Source organism: Brachypodium distachyon, chromosome 1 (assembly GCF_000005505.3).
Source record: "Brachypodium distachyon strain Bd21 chromosome 1, Brachypodium_distachyon_v3.0, whole genome shotgun sequence".
In the NCBI taxonomy this organism is placed as follows: Eukaryota; Viridiplantae; Streptophyta; class Magnoliopsida; order Poales; family Poaceae; genus Brachypodium; species Brachypodium distachyon.
In genome coordinates this window covers 51,975,064-51,995,014 of record NC_016131.3, presented here as the reverse complement: position 1 = coordinate 51,995,014, position 19,951 = coordinate 51,975,064, and the positions used below count along the sequence as shown (strand labels likewise).

The window sequence follows — 19,951 nt, the reverse complement described above, 5'->3', positions numbered from 1 at the left end:
AAGAGCTAGGAAAGATATGGACACGCAAACTGATTTACATTGGGCCAGCGAACTTTCTCAAGGCAAAATGTTCTTTTACTTATTTTGGTACTCCGTATATTTCTTTTTTAGTATATACATGCTCTACCTTATATTTTTTTTTAAATATATACGGAGTAGGATAGAATTGTACTCGCAAACAAAATAAAGGAATTGTGCAACGTAATCAGCATTACAAAGATTGGATAAGGGGTGGATAATGATCAGCTGTTTAAAGACCAAGTCATCAGCCTTACAAAGATTGGATAAGGGGTGGATAATGATCTGTCATAATCTACATTTTAGCAGTATACGTTACACTATATACATAAGGAAAAACACACTGACCTTAATAGGTACTGTAAATCCTAACTTGTGATTGCTGGAAATTATGTCATAGTTTATAAACATCTCATTAAGAAATAGAAATTAAAGTCACAACTCTTCTCTAAGGCACTAGCTTTTTACTCAGTTCAAACCGTAGACGTGCAGTCAAGGAAGTCATTCCCTAGCTCATCTGAAGCAGGCCATCCTGACCACATTCATCGTTGGTCCAGGAGGATCTATTCCAGCAGCTTTCATCTGGTACATCATTCTGGTAGCCTCTCTGTAGCATCCACCACGTGCATACCCCATGGCCATGGCGTTCCAGCAAACCGCATCGGGCTCACCACCAGACGTCTCGAATGCCCTTGCAGCATCTGCAAGCCGCCCTTGCTTCGCATACATATGCACCAACCCAGACATGACGAACTGGTTAGTTTCCAAACTGTGCTTGATGGCGTCGGCATGCACTTGCTGTCCGTAGCACCTGTGGTTATCTGATTCTGCGCACACTGTGAGGATGCTCGATAGGGAGAAGCTGCTCCTGGTGACACCAGAGGACACCATGTCTCTGAAGGCGTCGATGGCCTCATCCAGTTGGCCAACACGATGACAAGCTGTGATGAAACTAGTCCAGGCTGCCTCAGGTACAGGCTCCTGGCAAGAACACCTCATCATCTCAAGCACTTGCCGTGCACTGTCATGCCGATTACTCTCGCAGTACAACTGTAGTAGCGAGCTACCAGCATCACCACAGACTCCTTTCTTCTTGACGACAAGCGCATGTACCTGCTCACCAAAGCTTATTTTGCTGACCCGAGCACATGATCGCAGTACTGCTACAATAGCGCGGTCGTGGCAATCACCAGTGAGCTCCTGCGCTTCGTGACACATGCGGGTGAAAAGCCTTATTGCTTCGTTATGGAAGCATCCATCCGAGTAGGCCGAGACCATGGTTGCCCACGCAATGTCGTCCTTGACGGGCATTTCGTCAAACACCTTGCGGGCGGCCGCAGTGTCGCCACAGCTCGCGTAGGAATGAAGTAGCCGGTTGGCAAGCGGCCGAAGGAGGCCAAAGGCATCGCGTCTGCCGGCGATATGGGCGTGCACAGCTGCGACCTCTGCGGCGTCGGCGGAGTCCCTGAGGAGGGAGACGTATACGGCCTCGTCGGGCGCGACCTGGAGCGCGTCCATGAGCCGGAGCACGTCTCCGGCGCCGGAGGAAGACGCAGCTGCCTCCGTCGATGGTTCCTCGCTGTTGTCTTGCTTGCCATTGTTAGGCTTAGGGGTGTCGTTGGAGGTGGTGCGGACCGGCAGCTTTGGGCGCGGGAAGAGCGGCGGTGGTGGTTTAGGCGGTTTCGATTGGGCTGACAAACGCTGCGTTCTTGTGGCCGCGGCCGGCGAGGCGACGGTGATATTGGGCGGCGGCGCGCGGAGACGAGAGAGGCGAGGAGCCGCCGTGGTTGTGCCCAAAGGCTTCGCGGAGCAACGCGCCATTCCCCGCTTGCACGAAGCTGGTCGTCCCTGCTGCTTTTTACCCCACCTGCAAAATTTTGCACATTATTGGCAATTAAAAACAAATCACTAGTTCCACTCACTGAGAGGCAGGCAGCCTGTATTCGGCGCCGGCTTGAGCCCGAATAGGCTTCGACACGGTCCCGCACAGTTTTTTTTTACGCACCGATCTTTGATGGACCGCGCTACACAGTTAACGAATAGGCTACACCCCACCATGCGCTCCAGCGGCGCCCGTTAACGGAGCCTCGCGCTCGTTACGCGTGCACGCGCCTGACCACGTCCGAGTGCCCACCCACTCCCGCTCGCGCCAACCCAGCCCGCCAGCTCGCACCAGCCAGACAAGCTCGCCCCCCCCACAGCTTGAGCCTCACGACATCGACACCAGATCTCGTCTCCTCCATCTTCTTCTTCCTCAAGACATGCAAAGAGCACCTTTGCAGAAGGATCTTTGCAGAAGGACAGAGGAGAAGCCATGAGCATCACATGCCCTTGAAGCAACCCCCCCTCCCTGGCACCAAACGCCCCCCCTCCCTCTAGTTTACCAGATTCAACATGTTAAGAGAGGTAGGGGTGGGGGGGGGGGGATAAACTAGTAAGTAACCAGAAATTTTTCATATACAATCCAGCACGACAAAAGTCATGGTGCGTAGGTGCAAAACACATGAACACAATCACGACAATCCACACACATGTATCACACAACGATATTGTTCCTAACTACATGACATACTTGGGCTAAAAAAAGCACATCTGAACAAAGGACGCGTCTGAACGAAGTTTTGTCCATACAAACTACATGCATCAACAAACACCAAAAGTAGTACTATATCTCCAGCATCAATACTTCAGGCTTCACCTCCATAAAACACCGGCTTTTACTTCCAGTATACTGACCATTAAGACACCAGGCCAGCAACGCCCCCTCCCAATCCCCTGTAAAACAAGTTAATTACTGTCATGCCACAACAACTTACAAAGACTTCTCATTATGTGCAAAATGCAGGGACAGAAAGTCATTAGGGCAGACTATTAGGCGCCAAGCAACATGGAGAATCAAGGTATTTGTATAGCTAAAATTGCCATCGTGTACATCCTAAGTTACCAGGTTATGGATGCTAAGTTGCCAGGTTATACCTGCTAAGTTGCCATGTTATAAAACCTAGGTTGCTAGGTTATGCCTGCTAAGTTGCCATGTTATAAAACCTAGGTTGCCAGGTCAGTACCAATTTCTAATTAACCAGGTTAGTACTCCCTAAATTGCCATGTTATATCAGCTAAGTTGACAGGATAGTTGTTGTAATGAGTGACCAATATACATTATCTAACAAGATTAGGAATATTGCCATATAAGTAGTGATGGATAGCGAGATTAGAACAGCTGAACTAAAAAAGGTAGAACAGGGGACGATGAATTGCCAGAATAGTACCGCTGAATTGCCATGATATACCTACTAAGTTGCCAGATTAGTACTCACGAATTGCCATGTTAACAAATACATAAAATTGCCAGGTTTAGTAAGCACAATTGCCAGGATAGAAGGTAATGCAAAAATGCCAAGGAAAAAAAAGTGGTGTTAACCTCCAAGGCACACTTTTGCTTGGTGAACGTCGATCGAAAACTGATACAATTGTTTTCTTCCGCATCTCAGGTGGCGGTGCACATGTATCCTTCAACAAGCCAAGCTCTTTAGCAACGATCTTCTTCACTTCGTTGTGCGTCCTCAATTCTTCATCTGAACGCTAGACATGCGAGAGAACATTAGACAATGATGAAGCAGTTTCGCGTATCATTTCCCCATCTTCTTCGTCAGTACGATCATCATGTTCTGGGGGGTCATCTTGTGCCGGGCTCAATTCATCCCCTTGCCCTTCTGAATCTGACGGCAGGTTGATTTGTGACAGTACAACTCCAGGCGATGAAGCTGGTGCACTGGTCCCCTTGCCTTTCATAACAGGCCTTCTAGCAAGCTTAAACTTGTCAGCATCATTGTCGTCGCTGGAATCAGGATCATCTCCGTCCTCGTCACTTGAATCATCCGTGTCATCGCCGCTGTTGATGCGCCGTTTGCCATGAGTGCCATGACGTTTTAATGCGGACGGCACGAGCCCGGTTAAGCCTTGCACCAGCTCACTCAACATGTTGTTTAGGCCGATGGAAAATTTAGTCACCATCTTGGCGGCTTCAGTACGTGTCTGTTGGGAAAATTTTAAAAAGCACAAGATAGGAAAGTTAGCTACAATGAAAAAGACATACTAGTTGCCATATTAAAACAACACAATTGCACACACTGAACATTGTAACTGACAGATTAAAACAAAATAATTGCCAAGGATCACTACCCCTAAAATCACAGATGTAGATTTTAGGGCAAAAAAGAAACATGTCGGGAGGGGCAAAAACCTCAGGGGAGCATTCGGGATCGACATTCAACTTCATCCAGCCCACAAAAGCATCAACCCCGCCAAACAGGCCGTACTCTCCCTGTATCCAGGTTTAAGCTACATTTTGTTGACCGTAAACAAATAAACAGGTTAAAGAAACAGTACAAAAATGGAACAATTAACTTTCACTTGTATGTTGAAAAAATGTCCGAATAGACAACATGTGGAAGCAGGTAGAGAGAGGGGTAAAAATAACTCCTTTAAAGCGCCAAAACAATTTGGATCTTGTTCATTTGCATCAAGACAAGCAACGGCATCAACAGTGACGCTCTTCCACACATTGATCCTGAATGGGCCATCTTCTAATTCCAGCTCCACATGGTCACAATCCAACGCATCTACGTAGCGTATCTATAAAAAGAACCAAATTGGCACCTAAGAACCGACCACAAAATTGTATAGTAAAAAAAATGCAGGGAAGGACCGTGACCCAACAAAAACAAGGCATGTAGGACCAAAAAGAACATGGCAGTCATCACATACGAAAAATGACTAACTAGTAGTACGAAACAAATGGAGTTACCATGCAATAGAGGAGGCACCCCTTCCTGAACTTGTTTTCAGAAAAGTGCATGTGCAGCTGGTCGGCTACAAATTTGCATAAATTCAAGTCCCCCATCCTATTGATATAAGCCTACACACAAGTCATAAAAGGGGCTGCGTTAGGAAACAAATAAAGACAAAATAATGATCCAACGAACAAAAAAAGATGGAAAAAAACAAGTGCAATGAAGGAAAAAAAAATACCAGCATAGGATAACACTTGTTGCTGATCTTGGTATCAGTTGTGGGAGCAAGACACGTGGAGACAACGTAAATCAACCAAAGCCTTTTGAACCTGTCGTCTGCTACCTCACACGCTATGATGGCTTTTGCAACATCAGAAACTTTGGGTCTGCTATTGCCTATACCAAAGAGATTTGGAACTAGTTCATCCTCCAAGGCGTGGTCTTCGTGATATGGAACATCATCCGGGCCATTCGGGGCTCCAAGTACTTCATGAACAGATTGTGCTGTCAATGGGAGGACACCTCGTCCAGGGAATACGAAAGAACGACTGCTGCTGTCATAAGACCTAGCGACATAGTCAACCAAATAGTTGTGCAACACTTCGCATTTTATGTCAAGGAAACTCCCCAAAAACATCCCCCTGATCACTGTCTTCTTGTCTTCGGTCAGATCATCATACAGCTTCACGATTGCAGCGGGGGAGGCGCGATTCCGCTTCAGAGCACCCTTTGCATCCTGCCCGCAAAAAACAAGGGAAAAGAAGTTGAAAAGATCAATTTCACATGATTTAAACCTACCCCACATGAAGCCTACCAGAATTAAACAACTAAATTACCAGATTTAAACAGACTAGTCGCCAGCTCCAAACCAGCCAGTGGAAAAATAAACACATACCCCCTAATTGCTAGATTTAAGCAGACTAGTTGCCAGCCTAGAACAAGCTAATTGCCATGACTAAACTCTATAATTGTTAGATTAAAAACACAATGGGACAAAAAATCAATCGAGCATGTATATGTCCTCTATGGCTATAATTTCAACAGATTTTAATTGTTGCATATCTAGAAATGAAATTGTGGCACAAAATAACATCTAGGAAAATTGCAGATTACAGAAACAAGCCCATTAGCCCCCATTACACCTATGCACCAGATCATGAACAACAAAAAATACAACCATTCATGATCTATAACTACCACCAGATCATAACATGTAGGAAAAATGGTAGATTAGGACATGGCACAATACAACATCTAGTGCACAAATTCACCGCCCCTCCCCCTCCCTATTCGCTGTGCATGTCAACCGAAGCCAAAAATACCCTAATCCCTACATAATCCTCTGCATATGCCATCCCCAACACATACCGCCGCAGCCAAATTCGACCCCTCCCCCCCCCCCCCATTCGTCGTGCATGTCACCGATCTACATTACAGCGCCCTCCGCCATGCCCCGGCTATGAGCTTGAGCGCCATGGCGGCCGGAAATGTGGCGGCGCGGTTGATACCGAGGGAGGCGACACGAAGGAAGCCGAGACTTACCGTGCGCGAGGCGCTAAAGCCGTGGGTGCGCAGCTCACGGGCGAGGCGGAGAGGTTGGGAGGCTGGTTCGGCAAGCACCAATCGCCGGCGAGCGGCGGTTGCGGCATTGCCTCCTGAATCATGGTCGGGAGCGACAGAGATGAAGCGGAGAGAGGAAAGGAAAATGAGGGAGAGAGAGAAACATAAGGGGGGAAAGGGGGATTAATTTCAAATGTGCTGCGCTTTCTCCAAAATTTGAACAGTCTGTGACTTACAAGTGGGCCCGTAGTAAATGTGTAATACCCATCAAAACCGGATCCAAAACCGCTTGCAGCCCCCGCGCGCCGGATAACCGCCCGCGCGCCCGTAACGCCCACGCGGCCCCGCGCTGGCCGTTAGATGGCGCCCACGCGAATCTTACAGCGCGCCGCTGTGTAAGATGTGGTGGGGCACGTTCCCCACTTAGATTTACCGAGACGAGACAAAGTATAAAAGATCGATACACGAACACAAATAACAAAGATGCTCAACAAAACTGAAAGATTCTCTACGTATTCGTTGACAAAATTGCAGAATACATTTCTTGCACAAGCTGAACTAACCTCATAGATTTGAAAAGCAGCATGAGCCGTCCGCCTCAAACAGTGAGAGCCTAAGAACATTGAACGCACCATGGCCGGAGTCATATCCCCTGCAAGACAAGCTATAAAATTGCTTCTCCGTCGATGAATCAACAAGGAAAAGGACCAAAAACACGAAAAACGTGCCATGAGAACCACTGACTCCATGGCATAGGTTGCAACGACTACACCAGGACGATGAAGGAGCCAGAACAACAATCTTCTAGATGACGGTGTCTCCATCGCCAAGACGTCACCGAGAAGCACACAAAAATCTAACAAAAGAAGGTAGCAAAACTTGATGCCAGACGTTGATCCGTGGTTCTCCTCGTCTCTTAAGGTTAGATCGGCCATGAGGAACGAGGGGAACTGCTGGAGATTGAAGCTTCCTCAGAAAAAAGCCCGGAAGACCGGTTTTTCAGGCCCGAGTCAGGCTGGGCTTGTCACAGAATTAACTGGTTCAGGGTGGTCCGTGGCACGGCCTGTGCTGCGCCTGGGCTTCGACCCTGAGCTCGCAGGCCGGCCCGATTAATATAAGTTTTTTTTTCATAACAGGCTTTCAGCATCTGGCCGGACTCCTGAGCCTATTTTTTGTTTTGCATCCTGTCTTGCTGGGTTGAGCCCAGTTAGCATTTTTCTCTTGTTTTTGTTTTTTCTTCTTGTTGGCCTGGTTCCGATTAGCATTTTTCTATTGTTTTTATTTTTTTCTCCTTGCTGGGCTGGGGACGAGCCCGTATAGGCCCATTAGGGTTAAAAGGACCGGGGATGTTCCTGGGCTAGCAGGAGGCATTGTAGGCCTGAGGGGTCCGGTCCCGAGCTAAGCCCGTTTAACTAGGGCCGGGCCGGTGGCCAACTATACCACATGACCAGCGAAAGCTCTCTGCTTTGCCTCTTGTCAGGAGTAAAATGCACACACAGTATATTCGAGGTACTCCATATCACATCGTCCTAATTTTATAAAATTGTATATCTAAATCTTAATTTGATTTAAGTTGTGTGTCGTTGTGCTAAACATGCCTCCCAGGCCGCGGACTGGCCAGGCAGTGCTTTGACCGCTGGCTAACCGTGAACAGTGGTAGAAACATGCAAATAAGTCAAAAATACCTGTGTCTGGCATTACGTCCTCTACCTCCAAAATTCTCCACCCCGAGCTCTGGAGACAGACCATCCCACCGACGATTTTACGGTTCAAGCTTCAGCAAAGGTTGAAGGGTTCGAGCTTTGGCAATCGTTGTAGGGCAGCGGCGAAAGCACTGTAGAGTATCATGATGGGGATAAATTAAATTATGATCCAAATATCCGGTTTTATATAATTACGACCAACTTAAAAATATAGTTATATGGCTGCAGGTGCATTGTACTCTGAACGAACTTGGGTGCTACCCTCTTGTAAATGCAAATTGTACTCCGAATTCAACCACCTAAGACGTCAAGTTATGATTTCGATGTAACCCCATTGGAGCAGCAGTAGAGCTACTACACAGTGGGCCTAACCTAGATAAACTTGTGTTAGTGATTCTAGGTGCCCAAGAGTATCCCCATGACCAAATATACACCCCTAAGGAAACAAGCCATCACACTAATCAACCTTATATATAGAGAGGAGGGTCGGACCCCTCCCTTCCTTACTCTGCCCAACGGTGCCGACGGAGAGAAGAAGGGGAAGTAGTCGAGACATCCGGTGAGACCAAGGTGACTCACAATGGAAAGGTGATGCAGGAGGGGATGGGGATAAGTAGGGATGTAAACGGCGGCCCGTTTAGTGTCCGCTTAGTGCCTGATCAAGCACGCAGCCACGCATCAGGGAGGTATACGCAGTACGGAAACACACTAAGATTCCTACTTTGCGGGCTTTGTGGTGCCGTTTAGCACGCCACTGACATCCCTAGGGATAAGGTGTGGAGGAACAAGAGGGAAGAGAGAAAAGTTGACCTCTGCTAGCAGGTGTTACACAGATTAGTTTGGTATCATAAAACGAAAGCTTTTCTTTCTTTTGCAGAAGACTCTAACTTTATTAAGTCATGACATCGTAAGAAAGACAATTAGTAATGCCACACGGATTCAGAAGCTGACACACGACCATAAATACTTAAAATACACGCCTATGCAAGATTACGATCATCAACATTTGACCCTCCTTTGTGTCTAAAAAACCGTACCGAACCACCTCTTCTTTTCTTCTTCAAATTCCCTGATGAGCATTGTACAGATAAAGATTGCCCCCATGAAAAATATTTGTGCATAACTGGCCAGGTTGACTCGCCCCGTTAGAGCTCGTTAGGATAACAAATTAGCTCGACTCGGCACGTTAACATAACGAGTTGAACTCTTAACTCGGCTCGACTAGCTTAACTCACAAGATAGCTCATTAATGAAGCTCGTTTCACAACTAAAGAACCGAATATGCATAGATAAGTCTTACTATTTGAGTATAAAGAGTGTGCATCTATGCTGTAAAGGTGCTACTCCGTCCGTCTATGAATAGCAGGCGTCTTATTTGAACTCAAGAGTCCATGTATACCAGGCGCGGTACAGAACTTGTCCTACCCCTCCCAAAAGTATTCTACTTTGACTAAACAATGGGTACAGTAAAATGGTTTTCCAGACCTCCTGGCCACACCCGATGCCTGCACTTGCTATTCATGGCCTGTTTCTGTCCTGCGCGTCAAACGAGGCAGTGATGTGTGCTAGTTTCAACATGTTTCTCCACACCGTAGGCCTGCTGCTCTACCCTTCTTGGTATCTGTGAGATTTTTAAAGCGCCTCGTATATAAGGACGGAGGGAGTAACATATACAAAAGATGAATCAATATTTAAGTATGTCATTGCCGACAAAATAAAAGAAAACAACTCTCCTCAATAGGATAATAGAATCCCCACAAAAAAAAGGATAATAGAAAATTCTGAAACAACATGAGTCTAACTTGTTACTCGTTGCCTGGATAGTTTAACTCATTTTGTTAACAAGTTCGTATTTTCACTCGAGTCAACTCGTTAGGAGCTGAGTTCAATCGTACTAGTTTAACTCCCCGTTTCGAATTTTTTCCCGCCCTAATGACAAACATGGCCCCGCGACTAAGGGTGGGCATTTTGAACCTGAAAACCCAAAAACGAACCAAACCCGCATAGACCTAATTGTCGGTCTATTCGGTGATCGGGTTTTGGGTTCAGTTTTTTTTATAACATTATCGGGTTTGGGTTTCAACTTCAAAATCTCGAGTAGACCATATAAACCGAAATCTTTGTAAAAGCTTTAAGATCATGAGCAGTTGAAATCCTATTCAATATTATGGGTTGCTACATGCATTTTTAATTGATTGTAATTAATTGGTTGCGAAATTATCATGTATTGTTGCTACTATCTTATCTGATTATTTCATTAATTTTTATCATTTGATCTATTTTCCATGTCAAATATTTTGAGAAGCAACGAGAGTCTCCATTCATTTCAGTCTACACGCGGGATCGAATAGATCGAACCGAACTCATCAGTCTATTTGGGTTCGGTCTTTGTCTTTTACTAGTGAGCTTGCACGTGCAACGCACGTCTCCACAATACGTGTTGTTGAATTTAATTTCTATTCGTTATTATTGTTTTCTCGTTGAACCATTAAAATTGTTGTGAATCTGTAGCAATGTAAAACTTGCACGTGCAACCAATAAAATCCGCGAGCACATAAATATATTATAATTAGGTATAGAAATATTAAAACTCGGCATAAATTGGAAGCAATACTTAAAATACAAGTATTCAATGTAACGCCACATCGTCACTCCTGGCAGCTCTCTAAGCTTCTAGATTGGTCCCACATACCAACACATGTCTTTCTAGCGCACTTTGTGCTCACTCATGCGCTCATGGGAGAAACTTTCCGATCAATCACCCATTCTCAAATTGCCCTTGGCCAAGCACGCCCTGGGAGAAACTTTCTGATTAGTCACCTATCCTCAAATTGCTCTTGGCCAAGCACGCTTATCTTTGAGATTCCTTTCAGATGGACTCCCGAAAAAGAAGGTATACCTTGTTGATATTAGATATTGTTTACAACTTCGTTGAATTTGTACTTCAAAATATGTACCAAAAATCGTTGTCTGAGCTTGAAACCGTCCTACACCTGCGTCATAAAAAAATGATGTGCAAAGTTGGTACAAATGAGCATGTAGAAAATACTCGCCGTCGGTATTGGATAATGTAGCCTTTCACCGTAGCAATTAGCTACTATGTAGCCATCATCAGAAAAGCCCTGTTCATCATGTCATGCTAGAAGTAGTGCCTACATAGATAAAGAGATTTTAGAATTCTGCGGTAAAAATTGGCGAGTAAAATTGGGAACTGAAATTGATCATGAATGTTTCAGGCTGTAGCAATTAGCTGACTGGTATGCTTCATGATCGCACGTACGAAATATCAAGAGGGAAGTGAGCGCGGTATGCAAAACTGAATAGTAACTTCAGATGCAAAAAAGCGGCTTCAAAAAAAGATACTTTGAAGCTATCGTATTTCAGTGAAAGCTTATATGTGGAAAAAAAGTAAGGGCTGCAGGTGAGGTGTTTTTAATGCAAAAGGAGGACATCCATTTTGCAGCACCCTAGATTCTGCAGAATGTGGCATTGTCCACACAACATAGCAAGTAAATTCCTTTGATCCGATACTAGATGGAGTTGCATTTGTGAGAAAATATGAAAACTAATAATTGGTCAAAGGTAACAATCTAACAATAAATAGCTAATCAAGGTGATACTACACTACATAATAAAAACCAGACTGTAAACTAAGCACTTATATTTACCTTGTTCTCCTGTGCACCAAAGTTTGTCAAGCATTACTGTATGACATGATTCACATTAAGGTCATTGACAAGATGCAAGCATCATAGAAAACTTGTTCTGCTGCCAGTATACTTGTCCAAACTAAATCACAATATTCTCAAATCAATATATTGGTTACAAGTCCAGTTACTTCTACTGTCAGGAACATAATGCACTTAATTGATCAGTTTTGAAGAGAAGATCATTACCCATGGGTTTTTAGGGAGATTTTCACCAGCTTCACAGGGTCCTCAGTCAGTATAGCGATGATACCCAGCCTCTGCTCCTCATCACAAACATCCAGCAGCTTCTATACGAGATAGTTAGCAAAAGAGTTGGTCATAAGCTTCTGTACGAGATAATTAGAGATTGTTGTGCTCCATACATGCTATCGACTTTATCTAAACTCTAAGGCAAGCTACATAGAAAAAATAATTAGAAGTCAATTGCAGGAGAGTAGTAGCTTTGGTGGTGTTCAAATTTGAAGTCACTAAAGGATCTATATGTTTGATTTGATCATCATACATGATATGACAATTGCTTAATACAGTTATTATGAAGATGAAACATACAACTAACTCCATTGATTTGTATGTTGCACCGCTGCAGATTTTTTGCCAATAACCTGTAAAGAGATATCACCTAGGATGAGACATCCCCAGTTACAATGAGTAAATACCGAGGAGATGAGAAATTTTAGCATAACCAAGATTATTTTCTGGCTTGTAAAATCAGATCCATCACAAGTAAATAAGGTGTCATTTCTCCGTCTAATACAAACTTGATAGTTGGAGGTACATGAAAAATAAGCTTTAAAGATGAAACACCATTTTCTTTTTCGAATTCAAAATCTGAAGACACGCAGAAACTTAAAGGGAACTCTATCATTTTACCGTGTCTTGTCCCCGGATTCCAGTAAATAATATGGATCACTTTGCTGCCTTTTTCCAGCACTGGGAGAGGAATTCTGCATGGTCTGTTTTCTACCCTTGAGAGAGCATGGCACTGTGTCAGCTAGAGTTGCACAAGTGCAGAGATAAACTTGCCCACTGCACGCAAATAGTCTAATTGCAACATGCAGAAATTGAGGGCACATGTCAATAATAAAAACAGACAAAGAGAGTTAAATTAAAAGCCCCACAAAAAAGAGAGAGTTAAATTAAAAGCCCCACAAAAAAAGAGAGTTAAATTAAAAGCCCCACAAAAATGAGAGTTAAATTAACAACATCAATAAAGGATTGGAAACAATTCTAACAAAGATAAATTTTTGGTGGTCATAATGCTTGCCTGTTTAACTCTCTGGGTCATGAGATTATCCACCACACAATATGCCTTGAGTAACAACATAGAAGAGACAATAATTTGAAGCTGCATAAAAATTTGTGATTAGGAAGAAAAAGATTACCTCTTTTGTTATAGTGCCCTTGTGTTTCCAATGCAGCTAAGGGAGACAAATATTTGAAGCTGCATAAAAATTGTTGCCTGTTGGCAAAGCTAGATAAAAGTAGAGGGCAATTGGTGACCGCAAAGCTAGCAAACCCATCGGTAATAAAAGTAGAGGGTATTGGTGCCGGTACACCATTACAAAGTTAACAAACCTATTGCTATATGGTTAGGCCAACCAGCTAGGGATGACCAGCTCACTCGAACGCTGTCGGTTCTTTAGAAACAAGTCATTCTTCATACACTTTTCTCCCAAAAATCTAGATGTTTCTTCACATAAACTTAGCATTGCTCCTGAAGCTCCAGAATCCCAAAATGTACCAATATGTACAAGTATTTTCACTGGTACTGGTAAGATGGTGCCATCAGAAAATGAGAATCACCTATTTTTCACCTCAGATTTACATTTGTTCACTCTAAGTCTGAACTATGACAAGCACTTGTTAACCATTGAAGGAAAGATTTCAAAGCAATCATGGATTAGTAATAGTAAATCTTGAGTGGATATTGTTAAATTAAGGAAAAGCATTGTCCTTGTAACTTCTCTGGTACTCCAGAAATCAACCCAAGAAAAACTCATTGCAATAACAAATCTACCTGCTGCTTCCTGATTATATTTCGAAAACATATGTGTTCGTGTGTAGTATTCCTGTGCAGGCCTAGCTAAGCTTCAACCCAATTTGATTGGTCCCCTGCAATAATAGACACATCTTGAATAACTCAAACTCTATTATGCTATTCTACACTAAAATTGAAGAATGAGCCAACAATGTATTGATTAAATTTGATCCACCTATACTATTTTTTTTATAGAGACAGGTTGACCCAAAAAAGGTGGCCACCTCTTCAATCAATAATAAAAGTGCATATGTTCAACAAGCATCTTCGATAGTGATATGTTCAACACGTTTGGACTCACCAGGTATCAAAAGGGACGGGCACGACGGAGAAAGGGGGCGGCGGTGGCGGTGGGGCGAGAGGACTAGGCGTCGGGCCTGGACGAATCGGTGGCGGCGCCTGCAGGGGCAGAGGCGCGGCCGCGGGGGTCAGAGGCGGAGGGGCATTCAATTGAACCACGAAATTGATGGTTGACGGGGTCCGAAATTGGTAACCTCGAAGGGGGCCGGAATTGCTAACCTCGATGGGGAGGAGGGGAGATCACAGGGATGGCGAGACGTCAGGGTCCCGGTCGCGACGGTGGACAGCGGGGGCTTGCGATGGCGCAAGGGAGGACGGCGGACGACGGGGTCGCGGCATGGAGATGGCTCGGGCTCGCACGGGCGCGACGGTGGACGGCGTGGGGGTGGCGAGCGCACGCGGGCGAGGCGGGCTGAGGACGCCCGGAGAAGGTTCGCGGGCGAGGCTGGCTGAGGCGTGGCAAAGGAGGGCTGCGGAGGGGAGGCGGCGGCTGCGGCCTCAGTGGAAGGGAAGGAGGACGGGGGTGGGCGTGCAAGTCGGGGCTGAGAATAGAAAGGGAAAAACGGTTCGGGAGGCTGAAAAATTCTCCTGCAGGGTGGAATTTCAGCCTCAATAGGTAATCACTAAGCGCACACGGTTAGCAAGTAATTTGTGTTTAGTGAGTCTGATTGTGGGGCTATTGGTACTCTGTGTTCGTTTAGTGGTGTACGTCGGAAAGATCATATTCGTGGCTTTACAAGCAGTAGAGATTTAAGAATTCGGTTTTTATTTTGTGGAAACTGAAATACCAAAAGCCGAATAGACCGAACCGCCGAAACTGAGAATAGACCGGACGCTCGGGCCTAGCAACACATGCACGGAGCTTCGTCACACATATGGCCTGTGGGGTTGAACTGATAATGGGCTGTACTGTAGTCGGTAGCAGGCCAGCTGGACAGCATTTGGTCGACAAACGTAGGCCCTGCTCCCTGCGAAAACATACAAACGCAGGAGATGTCGTCATGCCGATTCATACCTGCTTCCAATTGCGCTAAAAAAAACCTGCTTCCAATTGCTGCATTTCCTTTCCCCCTCTCTCTCGCAAATATCTCTCTCTTTTTGACGCTCCCTCTCGCAAATATCTTTGTTTTAGTCAGGTTGGTTGGGCCGATGGCGGGGGTCGTTTCTTGTCAAGTAAATTACCAGCCGCACCCATCTTGTCTCATCTCTATCCATCTGTCTTTCCCGTCGACGAGCCAAGAAGAAAAAACGGTGAACGAGTGGCGCGGTACATGTCGGAGGACGGATGGAAATCCAAGTAAAAGAGACATGACCGATTGACACGTCGTACGGTTGGCCCCCAGACCTCAGCAATTGCCGATAGCTTTTCATTGGTAAGATTACGATCCCACACACAGATGCCCGGCCGGTACAATAAAATTAACCGGCGGAGAAGGGTACGTACATATGATGCCATTGTGCAGCGGGCAGCGGATGGGAGGTCCTTTTCTTGTTCGCGCAACCAGTCCATGGAAGATTTAGGCGGATCTGGCCGGATTGATTGCACACGTCTCCTTCACAAACAAACTAGAAACGACCCGAGCACCCTTCCACGTGACAAGGATGCCCTCTGCCTAGGGCTGGACCCCTCTACGTACGAACTTGTAGTACAGCATCTGTCTGTACGTTACCCACTGGCCACTGCACGCGGCACACTGCCACAATAATGTACAAATCACACATGTCGTTATGTGGATTGAATTGAGCTGCTGTTGCTGTGGAGCCCAACACAAAGGCATCGACGCGCAATGTAGGCCTACTGGTCAAAAGCTAGCATCCGATGCTGGCTTGGCTGGCGGTCGATCAGATCTGTTCCTGATCCGTTGGCTGAATTGGGCGTCCAAAGCTGGTGATACAAACTGCGACGCGTGGCAAGGCTTTTTACCGGCCACGCTTCGCTTTACTTTGCAGGATTGCTGTAACGTGCGCCGGATCGATCTTGCTACTAGATGATTCCTGATCGATCATTCGACTTACGTGTGATCCTCGAGGGGACAAAGCAACCAATCAGATTTAAATACTAAAACGCCAGCTACTATACGTACGTACTAGGACTATCACATATAGCTATGCAAAATCTAGCTGTTGCTCAATCTAAGACACGGAAGCGTATTTGGCGGGAGCATGATCGGTCAGGTAGAGCCCATTCAAATTAAAGGGCTTAATTAGGTTGCTTCATCTGTTAATCGATATAATTGAATCCATGACCATGTACGTCACGCAATATATTTAATTAGTGCCTTCAGCTACAATTTTAACTTAATTAATAATGCAGCAAAAAACACATGCGCGTCTATTATCTGAACGCGGAAACGTGTGCTCTAAAATCTCCCCAACACAAACACAAACATCCTGCCGCATGACCAACCTGACCAATTAATACTGGAACACAAGAGCAAGCAAGGTCGGTCGGTCGGTCCGTCGATCCATCGATGAACAATTTCAAAGTTGACGATGTGGTTCGATAGATATGGCGCAATTGTCTCCGATGGCTTGCCGAACACAGATGCATGGTCAAACAAGAAGAAGCAACCTAGCAGCAGCTTCATCAAGACGTACAGCATATATGTGCATCTAGCAGCCACAAATTAAGTTGAAGTTATTCTTGCTTGCGTTCTTCTGGGTGCAGTAAAATCCACGCGTATAAACGCAAGTTCATATCAGCTTTAACTTCAACGCCCAGCCAACCGGCCGGTCATTAGCAGGCTAGTTGAACCAGTCCGCCTGAAACTTGACCTGCATACATCAAGCGTCGTAAATGGTACGCGCGCGCCATTAAGAAAGATTGACATGGATTTTAAGGCGATGGTGACCAGCAGCTACTCCGTCTACTCCTTAGACCGGAGCAGCTAAACGCAAAAACGACTTGGACTGCATAAAGCGGATTACGAAGGCATATGAAAAGTGAATTAAGCTGACCCACCGTCACGGGTGAAGATGACACACGGCCGGATTTTCTTGGCTCCCTCGGCCTATAAAACCCCACCGGCTATATGCTCTCTCAGCACAACACAACCACACCCATCCATTGTCTATCCATCCATCCAAACCAGAGGTAGCAGAGAAGCGCAAGTGCACAGTTCGCACTGCGAGCGCAAGAAAAAGGCAGCAATGGCGAGGCATCGCCTCTCTGCCGGGGGCGGCGGCCTTCTTGCCGCGCTCCTTGTCGCGGTGGTTGCAGCGTCCGCCTTCCAACAAGCGGCCGCTGCTGGCCGAGGCCTTGCCGGCGTCGAGCCGGAGCCTAAGCCTATGCCGCAGCCAGAGCCAAAGCCGGAACCAAAACCCATGCCAAAACCGGAGCCCAAGCCCATGCCAAAACCAGAGCCAAAACCTGAACCGAAACCTGAACCCATGCCTAAACCTGAACCGAAACCTGAGCCGAAGCCAGAACCAATGCCCAAACCGGGACCGAAACCTGAGCCCAAACCTGAACCCATGCCCAAGCCCGAGCCGAAGCCAGAGCCCAAGCCGGAACCAATGCCCAAACCAATGCCTAAACCAGAGCCGAAACCTGAGCCGATGCCTAAACCGGAACCAAAACCAGAGCCCATGCCTAAGCCAATGCCAAAACCCGAGCCAAAACCAGAGCCCATGCCCAAACCGGAACCAAAACCCGAGCCCATGCCTAAGCCAATGCCTAAACCCGAGCCTAAACCCGAGCCCAAACCTGAGCCAATGCCTAAACCGGAACCAAAACCCGAGCCCATGCCTAAGCCAGTGCCTAAACCTGAGCCTAAACCCGAGCCTAAGCCTGAGCCAGTGCCTAAACCTGAGCCTAAACCTGAGCCCAAACCCGAGCCAATGCCTAAACCTGAGCCAAAACCTGAGCCCAAGCCCGAGCCAATGCCTAAGCCGGAACCGAAGCCTGAGCCAATTAAACCGGAACCAAAGCCTGAGCCCATGCCTAAACCAGAACCCAAGCCTGAGCCAATGCCCAAACCAGAGCCAAAACCCGAACCCAAGCCTAAGCCAATGCCTAAACCAGAACCAAAGCCTGAGCCCATGCCTAAGCCCATGCCTAAACCTGAACCAAAACCCGAGCCCAAGCCTGAACCGATGCCTAAACCAGAACCCAAACCCGAACCAAAGCCTGAGCCGCCACCGAAGCGCAAACCGCCGACAACCGACAGTTGATCTCTTCCTCTCTCTCTATACATATATGACAATTGAATGAGGAGACACCTGGATGGAGCTAGCTATGTATCGCCACAGCGTGCTATCTCTTGAATAAGTGGCTTGACATCGCATCAGGCTATGTCTAGATAGAGATGATGCATCCTTTTTGTATTTCTTGTATTATGTTCTTAATTCATGTTGTTTCATGCACGCATGATGAGTATTTCTACTTTTGTGATTATTGTACATTACTCGTGTGCCGTGACTCATTATTTTTCCTATATGTATCTCTATGTACATTACTCGTGTACATGACTCATTATTTTTCCTCTATATATCTCGGCAAATTTCCATTGCATGCATGATGTATGTGGTCACTTCTTGTCTAGTGCACCGAAGCATACGTATGTGTTCGTTCTTCTGTGGATGTTAAGATGACTTGATCTTGCCAAAAAAAAATAACGAAAAATAGCACAAAGTAGTATGTACGTGATTTTGTTATATTTCAGTTTTCTTCTAGATCGTGACCTTGCAAATATGCTGAAGATGAAGTTTTATATTGAAAAAAAAATAAGTTCCAATATTACCTAAATCCCTAGTGCATAGTGAAACAGGGTGAAATGAATCAAGAAATACAGTTATATTGCTCTTTTGCACGGCAATACAACAATATGTGAAGCGCCACTAACTCATTTAGTTGAGCAAGTAAATGTATGCCCCCGGTCTCTAGACTCGAATCCTCGCGGAGGCGAAATCAGGTGATACTCTAAAAAACAAAATACTGCAGTCACCCCCTCCTGTTTTCCTTAATGAGAACATTATTGACGCCAGGGAACAAATATATAGCAGCATAATAATTTAGTTGGAAAATATATTAAAAGAACTAGTATGATCCTGTATATGCATTTAGCTATAGACAAAATTATTGACCAACAAATTACTCCACCACTTGCTGTAAAAGAAAAAAAAATTAACCCCTTCTCTTACGTGTTATGCATATGGGTAGACTAAATTTGATAACCCATAATTAGAGGCACGTCATCAAACTATTTAGCTACAGACAAAACATTTTGAATACTACCTCTCAGAAATAGGTGGTGTTCTAGAAACTGCGTAGTTGAAATTTTGTACCTCTTTGTTAGATCGCTCATCACGTTTGCCACGCAGTGAAATCTTTGTACCTTTGACAGCTGATACTATTATATAGGAAAATACACTTTTTAGAATAAAAATAAAGTAAAAATATATACTTCTACCGTATCACCCAGAATTGTGTACTTTGCTTGTTGGGAAGAACGAAAGAAAATCAACTCAAAGCCAGGCAGGAGGAAGGCACAAGATTTTGCCTTTTTTCGCTTTGGAAGGGATGAGTGAAAGCGACAAAAGTGTGAAACGTGTACTCAGAAAACGACTTGAGGAGGTCGAGTCCGGAGGATGTGGCATAATTTTCAAGGATCCGCGGGCCTGCTAACCGCTATAGACGAAGTGAGGAGAAAAGACGTGAACTTGCTGTTGCTGCTGCTGCTGCTTAGTCAAGTCCTTCAAATATTTTTCTTGTACCACATCTGCACGGCATTGGGTTTTTCTTTCTTTTTTACCTACCTATACCAACCTGAATGTCATCCCATCCAGCTCTTTTTGGGGAAATTATCACCCATGCTTTATATACTGTAC

General features: G+C 45.4%; 2 protein-coding genes and 2 long non-coding RNA genes across 5 annotated transcripts; 1 reads left to right on the top strand and 3 right to left on the bottom strand.

The window, feature by feature from the left end:
• Positions 1-225: 225 nt before the first annotated feature.
• LOC100844198 (pentatricopeptide repeat-containing protein At4g18520, chloroplastic) lies at positions 226-1,914 on the bottom strand. The gene has a single exon (XM_003557298.4). It carries the CDS (start codon positions 1,837-1,839, stop codon positions 532-534), a length of 1,308 nt encoding a protein of 435 aa, XP_003557346.1. The 5' UTR covers positions 1,840-1,914; the 3' UTR covers positions 226-531.
• Positions 1,915-4,551: 2,637 nt separating this feature from the next.
• On the bottom strand, positions 4,552-5,222 carry LOC112269857. Its single transcript, XR_002962065.1, has 3 exons — positions 5,050-5,222; positions 4,826-4,936; positions 4,552-4,653 (listed from the first exon to the last, which is right to left on the bottom strand). It is a non-coding gene; the product is annotated as an uncharacterized LOC112269857 (long non-coding RNA).
• Positions 5,223-10,612: 5,390 nt separating this feature from the next.
• LOC104581680 lies at positions 10,613-14,688 on the bottom strand. 2 transcript variants are annotated; one of them, XR_002962064.1, is made up of 4 exons: positions 14,342-14,667; positions 14,124-14,221; positions 10,974-13,896; positions 10,613-10,868 (listed from the first exon to the last, which is right to left on the bottom strand). It is a non-coding gene; the product is annotated as an uncharacterized LOC104581680 (long non-coding RNA). The 2 variants fall into 2 exon arrangements; XR_729755.2 differs by having other exon boundaries at positions 10,613-13,896; positions 14,342-14,688.
• A 2,490-nt stretch (positions 14,689-17,178) lies between these two features.
• LOC104582272 (protein TsetseEP) lies at positions 17,179-18,633 on the top strand. Its single transcript, XM_010231702.3, has one exon. The coding sequence runs from the start codon at positions 17,273-17,275 to the stop codon at positions 18,293-18,295; it is 1,023 nt and encodes a 340-aa protein (XP_010230004.1). The 5' UTR covers positions 17,179-17,272; the 3' UTR covers positions 18,296-18,633.
• The last annotated feature ends 1,318 nt before the right edge of the window (positions 18,634-19,951 follow it).

Bases quoted from the DNA above. Each gene is read 5' to 3' on its own strand.
- LOC100844198 (XM_003557298.4), bottom strand. From the start codon at position 1,839: ATGGCGCGTTGCTCCGCGAAGCCTTTGGGCACAACCACGGCGGCTCCT.
- LOC104582272 (XM_010231702.3), top strand. From the start codon at position 17,273: ATGGCGAGGCATCGCCTCTCTGCCGGGGGCGGCGGCCTTCTTGCCGCG.